Source organism: Prunus mume, linkage group LG5 (assembly GCF_029339155.1).
Source record: "Prunus mume cultivar Tortuosa linkage group LG5, ASM2933915v1, whole genome shotgun sequence".
Taxonomy (NCBI): domain Eukaryota; kingdom Viridiplantae; phylum Streptophyta; class Magnoliopsida; order Rosales; family Rosaceae; genus Prunus; species Prunus mume.
This window is the reverse complement of record NC_142702.1, coordinates 27191728-27203459: the sequence shown is the minus strand read 5'-3', so window position 1 is coordinate 27203459 and position 11732 is coordinate 27191728. Positions and strand designations below refer to the sequence as shown.

Genomic DNA, 11732 nt, shown 5'->3' with positions numbered 1-11732 from the left:
ATGCAATGAAAATACCACAACTAGAGAAGAAAAAAGAAACAGGGAAACTAGCTAATTAAGCAAGAGAAAGTGATGCCACCACATGAAAGAATTGTATTTGCTCTAGTAGCTCTTTGGCTTGTCTTGTGCCTTTTTTTTCGACTCTTGAAAACAACTCATTGCCAAGCTGGTCTCCGATGTGTGCATCGACGAGCACTCCGGCGACACTCCTACAACTATTTGCAAGGGCTTGACCGACTTCAGCTGCATCATCAGGTTGGCTTACTACAAGGGGGCTTCCTCCTTTGAAAATCTCAAGCTTGTTTATGATGAATGAGCCATCAGCTTCCACTACTTCTTTGAAGTCTTGTAAGCTTGAGGCGTACATAGGAATGTTGAAACTGTCACGTTTCTCGCTAGTGATAAGACCCTGTGGAAATTGATAAGTTATGAGTTATATTAATCTATGTCAAAAGTAGTAATAGGTTAGCATAATCTAAAGCTAAATATTTGTTTTACTAAATTTATTATTGCCGATCGCACATTTCTTATAAAATAGAGATCTTCGATTCGATAGGTTGTATATGCTCTCATAGTTGATAACAGAAAATAATATACTAATTAGATCTAATATTTAATAAACGTGGTACATGAAACATTATTCATATAAATATAAAAACTCAAAATCAAACTCAAATATTATGCATTATAATATAATTAATGTTTTCATTTGTATGATATTATTTATTGATTACCTCTTGGACAAGATCATCCCAAGCATCCTGAAAGTGGGTCCCAAAGAGAAGGCCTGGGCCACTTTGGTCAGTGGGGTCCACTGAGGTCCTACCCAAACAGACAAGAAACATGGAGCCACCTTTCTTGAGCTCCTCGCCTCTCAACTTGAGAAAGCTTCCCAAGTCCGTCTGGAACTGCTTCTTGTATGCATTGGCTGTGCTCTCCTTTGCTCCATGAATGAACACCTTTCCTTTGTTGTAGGCTGCTGATCTCTTGTCTACCACACTCTCTGGCACCTGGGTGGGGTCCCACCCAAGACATAAAAATATATATTACTAATAATGAACAACATCATCCATGGCAAGATAATTAATTATAAATAGCTATTGAAAATTATGGAGAAATTAATTACCTGTGAGAGCCAATGCAAGGAAAACGCGGAGTGAAAAAGGTCAATGCACCTCGACGGGAAAAGCTGGCGGTAAAAGGAGCCAGGGACCCCGGCTGCGAAGTAGGAGCGGTGGCTGTCGGCGGCGAGGGTCTCCTCCATGCTACCGCCATGGTTGGCAATAGGAGGGAGGAGTTGGAAGAGGGTGTTGAAGTCATTGCTAGGGAGATCAGAGAAAAAGGCTGAGAACTCAGGTGCGTCATATCCCGAGGCCTCATAGCGCTTGGCCATGTGCTTGATGATCACATCTATGGTGTTGATGGTGTTGCTTCCACTTGAGCATCCAAGGTCCGCAACCACAAAGGGAACTTCTGGAGAGCTGAGCTGCACTCTGTCTAGGGTTTCTTTAAGCAGGTGAAGCATGGATCTTGCATGCATGGCCTGAAAAATGAAGGACACAACACAATAATTAAGCAAATTGAACAAGAGAATGAGAAAATCTTGAATAATGGAGTAATTAATTATACCTGCGCTTTGGAATTGTTGGCATAGCTGGAGTCTCCTTTGCCTCCTTTCATGCAAAATATCTTCTCCAGCTTTTTACTTGAAACTAAAACATTGTCTCCCTTTGGAGCCATGAATGAATCAATTAATAAGAAATATTTCTGAAAACTGCATTTTGGAATAAATTATGCTATACTGCATTTTGGACTGGCATTTTGATTTTGTTCCCTAATTATATGTGCACCAAGTTGGCACAACTTTCCCGTAGATTAGATTAATTTATATTTTAACGAAACAAAATTGAGATTTAGAAGAAAAGGAGTACAAAAATCTAACCTGGGCTTCGGAATTGTTGGCATCTTCTTTGACTCCATCCAAGCTCTCAACCTCCACATCAGAAACAACCACTTTCTGTCCATCTGAAGCAATATATATTTATCTTAGATTCTATGGTTCTAGGGAAAAAATGATGCTAATTGTTCAAATCATATACAGTGAGAAGTATCGTATTTGTATATGTGCAATATTATATGGCTATTGGGACCTAAAATGGGTACCAAACAAGACAAAATGAAAACTTTTAGAACAAATTACATAAACTACACTCACGTTGATCACGAGAATCCTTAAAAAAATTGGTAAGCCAACCCTTCCACAAATCTCCACCAATATTAAGGAGAAACATTTCTAACACAACAAACACTCTCTTCAACATTATCTCTATTTTTATTATTCTCTTTGTTTCTCACTTCTCATGTCTAGAAAGTATGAAGGTATGCTACTATTTAACATGGTATAGTGATAGGATAAACTTCAATCCTTAAGGACAAAAGGTCATGTTTGGTAACTAGGATTGGATTGGATTGGAAAACTCACTATATGTAACGCATGTGTGAAGGATGAAAATGACGAAATGTTGTCCAAGTTGAAGGTACATAGAACATGGATTACTCATGAAGGAAACTTATTATCCCATGCAATCCCCACAAAATAGTAGGATATTAACACATTATAAGTTACTTGTTTTAATCCCCTAAAATGAAAAATACTTCATTTTAGGACTGGATTGGATTGGAAACTCACTATATATAAGGCATGTTGAAGGAGGAAATGATGAAATATTGTCCAAGTTGAAGGTAGACGATGGATTACTCATGAAGAAAACTTATCTCATGAAATTCCCACAAAATAATAGGATATCAACACCATGTAGGTTATTTTCTTCTAATCTCCATAAAATAAAAAAATACTTCACATCTACCTTCATTTCCTCCAACATACCTTAAATTTAATGATTATCCAATCCAATCCAATCAAATCCTAACAAGCAATTGAACTAGGTAAATGAATATCTACCTTTTTTTTTTGTTTTTTTTGTTTTTTGTTGTTGTTGTAGGTATACTAATTTACCTAGAGGCATACATACCTGAAACATATAGGTAGATTTATTTCTCACAAAAACATAAGGATCAAGAATTATAGGGAGCAAAAACGTTTTCTTGCCCTTTGAACAAATTAATTTCCAATCATAAAGATTATTATTTCTTTGATACGAACCATAAAGATGATGAAATATGAAGATTTGATATAAAGAAAAGGAAAAATGTTGACCCATCAATTTGAAATTTAAAACGATTAATGATCAAGTCAGAAGTGCTCACTTGAGCACCTCTTTTTGAGGACCTGTGAGGGACAACTCACTGCAGTTATTGGATTCATCCTATCTCTAATCTTCTTTTTGGATCTTCTCTTTTTTCATCATGACATGTGTTACTTTCTTTATTCACACAAGCTAGTTTTTGTTTTCCAAATATACCATAATTTAATGTATTGGCTTTTATGTTTCCTTCGATTTATTCAATTTTGTTTACAGCTTTGTTACCACCTTGTTAAAAAATTAAAAACAAGAAAACCCTATAGCAACTCTTGATATCTTCAAGAGAAAATTTCCCAAGACAGTCGTGTTGTGTTGCATGCATGGTCTAAAATATCGATGATATTAGAAATAGCGATAGTCCAAAAACATGGAAATTTCGATGGAAATATCGGGATATTATCGATATCGATAAAACTTGAATAAAAATAAGGAAATTGTAAGAAAAACTTGGAAATTTTTATTGAAACTTTGGAGAATGTTTATTTAATCAATTATCTATTAGTTTATAAAAAAATTTAAAGGAAATGCATTACATGATGGATTTAATTGATATTATACAGCGAGCTAGCAAACACTGTGAGTGTATAAAATATGTAGTAATTAATGAAAAAAGATTAAACACACCATAATCATTTATATATAATGATTTACTACAATATTTTACACTTTATACATTGCATGGTAAGATACATGAGTGACTTAGTACCACATAAAGTTTCTATGAGGTTCAAATTTTTTACTATCTTCATCATCTCTATGTGTAGAGTAAGTGTACTGTGAAGAGTATTCATCAAATGATAAATCCCGAAAATAATTTTGCATGTAATTGTTAACATGTCACCCATATAAATATAAATATTTTAGCATATTATCACTAAAACATAACTGATATATGGTGGTTAAGGTGTTGGAGGTTAATTGTTAACATGCCTCCCTTTTCCTCCCTTTTTTTCCTTTTTTTTCTTCTTCTTCTTTTTCCTTTTTTTTCCCTTTACATCGATATTTTCGATATTTTAGTGATATTACACCGATATTTTGACAAAATATTGCTGAAGTGAGCGAAATTATCGACATCGATATTTTCTGATATTATCGTCGATATTGTCGATATTTATACGATATGTACAAGGATATGTTCCTAAATATCCATGATTCAAAAAAACCGAAATATTCTCGATATTTCGTCGATATTATCAATATTTCAGATTATGGTTGCATGTTATTGCTATTAATATCATTTCCCAAAATAGTTTAAGTATGTTTTCTGAGGCTCACTTTGTCTTTCTTGCATGATGTGTTTGTGTTTCTTATGTTTGAAGTTTTGTTCCATTTTTTCATAAGTTTCCCGAATTGGAATTATTGTTATTATTCATTTACGCTTTCTTTTTTCTCCCGCAATTAGATTTGACTTGGTCATGCCTACCTATGCGATGCTTATAATTATTATATAAATTGATTGCATGTAAAACTCAATGGCGGGCATTTGAGGGTTTCTTGTATCACACAACACAACCCAAAGAAAAAAATGTTTATAGTAATACACATTTGTATTTGTATGCAAAATTACTTAATTTGTGAGCTTCTAAGCTAAATGTAAAAGCAAGTCCCATATGTTTAGCTTATTATTATTATTATTTTTGAATACAAACGATATTGGAGGGAGAAACTGAATCTAAGATCTCGTTGTAGAGATAAATGCTTGAACTTAATACCTTAGTGCAGATAGAACAATTAATCACATGAGCTGCAAACTCTTTAAATTTGTTTTGCTTGTTTGTTTGTTATTACCAGTCGATATTAAAAAGGAAAAAAAAAACATGACGACAGTTGAATGATAATGTCTAGCGTGAGCTTCTATAAAATAATTGGAAAAAAGAAGAATAGGGAGGTAAAAGTTAGAGATCTCATAAGCCAATGCAAATGCCAATGGTAGGGCATAGAATAGAATCGTCTTTGGAATTTTGAATGCAATTTCTGTAAAGACCATAATTTGTGAATTACCAAGAAGGACGACAAGACATACACAAAGCAGAACCTTGGGAAGAGAGAAATTAAAAAGAGAAAAGGGCAAACGAGGAAGATACCAAGTTTGACCAGAGCTGAAATGTCAGTAATGTCCCTGAACCCAATATTGATTTGCGTCGTCATTGGATTGGATTGGATTGGATTGGATTGGACTGGAAGAAAGAAAGAAAATCAAAGCGTTGTGAATGGGAATGGGATGCCCAGGTTTCAAGCGGGAGCGGCTGATGTCGTTTTCTCGGCGGCAGCACGAGGGAGGGAAAATTAGCCTAATTATTCTTTTTTAATTATTTTGTTTTATTCGGAAAGTCAAAAATTGGACCCACCCAAAAAACATACCTACTCTGAGTAGCATTATAAAAATGCGTACCACCTAGCACACTGAATGCCACGTGTCAGTGACAGCTAAGTAGTGCCCCACACTCCCATACAATTTCAAGGTTGACTTTGAAGCTTTTTGTTGAGTTTCTATATTAGCATGTGAGACTTTTTTAATTGTGAAATTTACCTTTGATTTCCCAGAAAAAGACCCAGAATAATAGGAGGAGAGAGGAGGCTCCATTTGAGAAATACTTCTTCCATAATTTCGTTTTATTGTACCTTTTTTTCTTTCTTTTATTTTTAAATGTGTTAAATGACGAGAGATATCAAGAGGAGTCTCCCACTCGAAAAATATTTTCATATTCTCGTTTCATTTTTTAATATATGATATTCGGAGACATATGTACATAGAAGGAGGCTCCCACTTGAAAAATACTTTCATATTCCGATTTTATTACCCTTTTCTTTTTATCGTTCTCATTCTTTGATTGGTTATTTGAGGAGAGAGATAGAAATAAGATGGTAATAAAGGGGATAAGAATGGTTGACTTGACTTTAGAATATTGGAAAATGGATCAAAGATCAAAGATAACGGTCGTGGTGGAGAGAGGGAAGGGTAGTGGTTGGTCTTTTCTGGCCAAACAAAATGCGAATACACTAAACAGGGAAAGGCCAGAGCTTTTTGTTGCCTTCATTAATTGATTTGAATTTTGACGAGTTAGTAATAAGATGACACGTCGACACTGACTCTTTAAATAAGGTCGGCGGCGATATCACATAACTCCCTTTCTCTCTCTCTCTCTCTCTCCTCTCTCTGGTCTTCAGCTTCCCGTGTTTCTCACGGTCAACAGTGGTTTGACCAGGAAGCTTCTTCACTACGAAAAAGAAGAAGACCAATTCTCAATCGTCCTCATTCCTCCCCTGTTTGAAAAAAAAGACTAAAGCTTTAACTACAAGAGCAGACATGGGAGCTGCTCATTTTCAGACTTTGACGCTTTGAGCTTGGTAAACACCAAAGACAAGATTTTGTTTTTTTGCAATATTTTTTCTTTTCCACATTTTGCCAAACACCTCCCTTTGCCTTCTTCACCCAAAAACAACCCAAACTCTTCTTTTTTAAAATAAAACAAATTCATTTCCTCTTCTGTCTATCTCTCTTTTTTGGATCTCTCTCTGTGTTTACTTCTTATTATATTCACTACAGTTCAAAAGGTACTGCTTCCTTAATTTGCTCGAATTGTGATTCAGAATTTCATGTTTGTCTTTTTAATTTCTTAGCTTGTGGCTTGTTAGAGATACCCTTTACTTTCATGGATCTAAAAAACCCATTCTTTTTAGAGATTTAGCATTTGTTCTGATGCATGCCATGTTCATCTTTTGTTTATGTTTACATTGCAGATGTTGTTTGAGCCTCATGGTTTCTCAACAAGGACAAATTAATCGTCATGCTTGAATCTTTTTGTTAAGTTTGGGACTTTTGTGCTGGAAGCCCAAGTTTTTGTTTCTTGTTTTTGGGACAAACTATGGCGCCTGAATTGACCACTAAAGTTCGATTGGTTAGATGTCCTAAATGCCGGCGGCTTCTTCCAGAGTTGCCAGAATTTCAGGTCTACAAATGTGGTGGATGCGGTGCCACTCTCCAAGGTAAACAAATCATCATCTCATTAATCTAGCTATCTTCTTAATTTGTTGTTTAATTCCTTTCAGCATACGGATTCTCTAGCATGTTGATAAAGATCTTTCTGTGGCCAAAAATTAAAGAAGATTTCGTAAATATTTGTCATTACTTTCTCAAATCATAACAGATTAAAAGACTTAATTGGTGTTCTTGGATTGCTTAAAATGTTTAACTTAAGACATTGAATTAGCATGTTACCGCAATTGCATCCACCCTTTACTAGTTACTAGGTACTATAGATTCAACATTCTGAGTATTTTTTTCTTTCTTTTATAAACCAACATTCTTCTGAGTAATTGAGCTCCCTCTTTTTCATCTGTCTTTTTATTGATAATAACTTTCACATCTTGCTACTAAGTTTTTGAATTCATTATTGGTATTATTTTTCTAAATTCTCCTCCTGAATGCAGCAAAAGGTCAAATAAATGGAACGAGAAGCAGGAGCTCTAGCTTGAATAAGACTATGGCAGCTCAGAAGATTGGACTGGATCACGTTTCTGGAGATGGAGAATCCAACAGTTCAAGTCGCAATGCAACTCTTTCTGACTCGGGAGAATGCTCTTCAGACCACAACAATGAGAGGGATCAGAGTAAGTTTTTAGAGCGCAACGAATCTAGCAGCGACAGTGATAAGCTTACTTTTCCCAACTCGGGAGAATGCGTTTCTGACCGAAACAATGAGAAGAATGAAGATAAGTATTCTGAGGATAAGGAATCTAGCAACTCAAGTCATAATGTAACTCTTCCAGACTCAGAAGAATGTTCTTCAGAGCAAAACAATGAGAGTGATAAGAGAAAATCTTCAGAAGGCGACGAATCTAGCAGCGAAAGTTCTCCCAAGGCTACCTTTCTTGACTTGGGAGAATACTTTCCGGACCAAAACAAGGAGAAGAGTACAGATACATCTTCCGAAGGCAAAGAATCTAGCAGCTCAAGTCATAATGCAAGTATTTCGGACTCAGGAGAATGCTCTTCAGACCAAAGCAATGACAGGGATCAGAGTATATCTTCAGAAAGCAATAAATCTAGCAGCTCGAGTCCTAAGGCTAATTTTCCCGACTCAGAAGAATGCTTTTTGGACCAAAACAATGAGAAGAGTGAATATAAGTCTTCCGAAAACAAAGAACCTAGCTCAAGTCATAATGCGTGTCTTTCAGACTCAGGAGAATGCTCTTCAGACCAAAACAATGAGAGGAATCAGAGCAAATCTTCAGAAGGCAATGAATCTGGCAGCTCAAGTCCTAAGGCTAATTTTCCTGACTCAGGGGAATCTTTTTCAGACCAAAAAAATGAGAGAGATCAGAGGAAGTCTTCAGAGGGCAATGTATTTGGCAGATTAAGTCCAAAGGCTACTTTCCCTGACTTGGGAGAATGCTTCTCAGAGCAAAACAATGAGAAGAGTGAAGATAAGTCTTCGGAAGACAAAGAATTTGGCAGCTCAAGTCATAATGCTGTTCTTCCAGACACAGGAGAATGGACCTCAAATCCAACCAATGGGAGGTATCCTGATACGTCTTCTGAAAACCGTGATCATAAGCAGCTCGGAGATGCAAACTTACCAAACGAAGAACACAACAATCAGAGTGATCTAAATGATTCTCATGATTTTGATAATGAGCAACATCAACTTGAAGTTTCCAATGAAATCTGTTCATCAACTGAGCATGCTCATAATGAAGTTAAGGAGTCATTACCAATAACACAAGCAGGTTCAGCAGTATCAATGAATGATGAGAGTCTAGCTTTATCAGAAAAAAATGTGGAAATAAGCATCAACAAATATATTGACTCTGCTGTCAGGAGCTCAACTACTGTCAATCCAGAGGCTACAAGGGGAAGTAGTTCAATAGTTACTGTGCATATGCCTGCAAGGGAAAGCGTATCATCAGATTCCCTTAGATCTTCTCCTAATAAACAACTGGAGGAACCTCAGAATCGTGTTCCGAATGGCTTTGATCATGTAAGGTCTCCTGATACATTTGAAAATACAGAGTTCAACCCCAGCTCTGAGTTTAGTGGTGCACCTAGAGATATGTCAAAGTCCCCAGCACATAGAAGCCTTCATGCTTATGATGGCAGTGTTTCTTCTTATGATGGCGTGGATGACCAATTCTTAAACCGAAATATACATTCAAACTTTTTCCGTTCTGAAGAAAGACCCAGAAGGGATAAATTCCTGGCGAAAAACATGATGAATAGAGATTCAGGATTTCAACCTCAAGCAAGGGATTCCTGGTCAAGTTTTTCGGATAAGAACAATCGTGCCATGAAAAACAGAAAGTGGGATGATGATGAATTACTGCAGCCTAGAAGACAAGGCCATCCAAGTCGAGAGTGGAACAGATTACAGACTGATGAATATATGTCTAGGGTGCCTTTCCCTAGAAGACTTTCCCAAGGTGGATATGCAAAAGGAGGCCCCATAACTCAATTTCATGATGAGTACCAACGCAACTCAGGCTATCAATCATCTGAGCAGTCCGTGGGAGCTGAACAGGACAAGATGACACTGTTGAGAATGGTCTATGAACTGCAGGATCAAGTTAACAATTTGAATGGGAAGGCAAGTGGAAGGGTTGCCGGAGGAGCCACTAGGAAGGAAAATCGTATTCCGCGTATTCCGCGGCACAGCAGTTATGAGGCATCTCAGGAGGAACTCTTTCATGACCAAAACTATCAAAGGTATCTAAGAAGACACAGGGCAGGAAGCCACTATCCGCCCCAGCACCGCAAATTTATGCATGTACCTTACTCCAGTGAGGCAACAACTAGCAGACACCAAGTTGATCCCTCCTATTTGCATCGTGGTCCCCAAGACTGGCAGTGCTCAGCACCATTGCCTCTTCCTGTTCGCTGCAACAACAATGGGTTATGCAGGGTCCACCCTGACCACAGTTGCTGGACATCCTATGATAAGTCTAGTGCCTCAAGTCCCAAACGGTATGTGGAACCTGACTTGCCCCTTTGGGGCCATGAAACAAGGTCTAATGATCTGAGGCACACAAGGCATGATGTGAATAAGTTTTTTAGGGAGAAACATCATTTGGCTAAGCGACATTTCCGCCCCATAGCAGGTGGAGCCCCTATCATAACTTGTTATAACTGCCTAAAACCGCTGCAGATACCTGCAGATTTTCTCCTTTTCAAAAGGAGATGCCATAAACTTAGATGTGGTGCTTGTTCAGAGGTGCTTAAGTTTTCCCTCCTAAAGAGATCTCATATTGTCCCATATGAACAGAATGCTATAGCCCCTCCACCAAGCGAGGTTGGAGACTATAATTCCGCTGCTAATGGGAGTAACTTGGCTTCAGCACCCCAACCATTTGATTCTCAAGATGCGGATCCTGTGTCATGTTCTGATGATTATGGTTATGGGCTCTCTTACAGGGCAAGTTACTCTACTGATGGTGATCCTGGAACTTTGGCACCCTCTAACTCTCTCCGAGGTAATTCAGATGACAGAAACATGTCACATACTTCATTGGATCCAAAGCGGGAGACAAAGGAGCTTGGTTTGAAAGAGTCTCAGAACAAAGGTAAGTATCCAATGGAAACATTTGTGTCAGCAAGACCGTCCTTATCCTCAGAAATTGAGGAGGTGCCACCAAAGTCAACTTCACCACTTCATCGACTCATGGGTTACTCTTCACCAAGCCAAGTAATGAGAGGCTCTCGATCATCTCTCACAGGGACAAGCTCATACTCAAAGCAGAGATAACAGATATTTCTCAGAATATGCACCTGTCAAGCAGTGAATGATAATGTTGAAACTCCTGAGGGATTTGCTCAAATGCAAGACCTTACTTGGTAGCCTTACTAGACCCGAAGCATCGAGAAGTAGGAGAAAGCGAATAGAGCCCCAGTCAAAACATAGATTTCTGGGAAATTATTCAATGACAGACATTAGCTTGTTTTGCCATATCTACATGTTAGGGACTTATAATTTTTTTTCGAAAGGAGTTTTCCTTTCTTTCCAGTTTTTCTGTGTATTCTGTCCTAGGACTTGTATGATTTCCCCTGAGTGAGTATATGTTAGATGTAGAAATCAAGTTTTCTATTGTTTTGTATGTATAGAAGTTTACCAGAGGTTCCTATTTGATTTGATTGTGTATGTATAGCTCATTCTGTGCAATGATAATTCAAACTTTTTTCTACATTTGTTTTTTTGTTTGCTTCTAGTAGCACTTCAAAGAGAAGAGAAGAACTGATATACTAAAGTATATCATGTCCGAAAGTTACAGTTTCTATTTTTTGGTTATAATAATTTACAGTTCAATTATCAGTTCTAAACCAACATGTTCTTCCCTTGTATCACGTTGTGCTTGTGGGTATTGATGACTAACCTTGTTCCTATTTCCAATCCATTTTCCATCCTAGCATTTTTTATTAAATGAAATTCCAGAGGACGCATAAAAATTGGATGAGGTTATCAGCCCAGCAGAGCATGC

The 11732-nt window shown here is 37.2% G+C and overlaps 2 protein-coding genes across 3 annotated transcripts; one reads left to right on the top strand and one right to left on the bottom strand.

Moving 5' to 3' along the window:
* Positions 1-55: 55 nt before the first annotated feature.
* Positions 56-1740, bottom strand: LOC103333170 (indole-3-acetate O-methyltransferase 1-like). The gene is made up of 4 exons (XM_008235962.2): positions 1630-1740; positions 1127-1543; positions 735-1010; positions 56-409 (listed from the first exon to the last, which is right to left on the bottom strand). Exons 1-4 carry the CDS (start codon positions 1738-1740, stop codon positions 56-58), a joined length of 1158 nt encoding a protein of 385 aa, XP_008234184.2.
* Positions 1741-6390: 4650 nt separating this feature from the next.
* On the top strand, positions 6391-11438 carry LOC103333171 (uncharacterized). 2 transcript variants are annotated; one of them, XM_089051536.1, is made up of 3 exons: positions 6391-6818; positions 7005-7250; positions 7695-11438. In XM_089051536.1, the coding sequence occupies exons 2-3, from the start codon at positions 7130-7132 to the stop codon at positions 11000-11002; spliced, it is 3429 nt and encodes a 1142-aa protein (XP_088907662.1). In that variant the 5' UTR covers positions 6391-6818; positions 7005-7129; the 3' UTR covers positions 11003-11438. The 2 variants fall into 2 exon arrangements, with proteins under 2 accessions (XP_088907662.1, XP_088907663.1); XM_089051537.1 differs by having other exon boundaries at positions 6397-6611.
* The last annotated feature ends 294 nt before the right edge of the window (positions 11439-11732 follow it).

What these genes read in the sequence shown, in the direction of transcription:
- LOC103333170 (XM_008235962.2), bottom strand. Translation starts at nt 1,740, where the DNA reads ATGGCTCCAAAGGGAGACAATGTTTTAGTTTCAAGTAAAAAGCTGGAG. An exon ending in CCAACAATTCCAAAGCGCAG is followed by an intron (nt 1,544 to 1,629) that starts GTATAATTAATT and finishes TTCATTTTTCAG; the next exon opens with GCCATGCATGCAAGATCCAT. An exon ending in GGGATGATCTTGTCCAAGAG is followed by an intron (nt 410 to 734) that starts GTAATCAATAAA and finishes CAATTTCCACAG; the next exon opens with GGTCTTATCACTAGCGAGAA.
- LOC103333171 (XM_089051536.1), top strand. Translation starts at nt 7,130, where the DNA reads ATGGCGCCTGAATTGACCACTAAAGTTCGATTGGTTAGATGTCCTAAA. An exon ending in ATGCGGTGCCACTCTCCAAG is followed by an intron (nt 7,251 to 7,694) that starts GTAAACAAATCA and finishes TCCTGAATGCAG; the next exon opens with CAAAAGGTCAAATAAATGGA.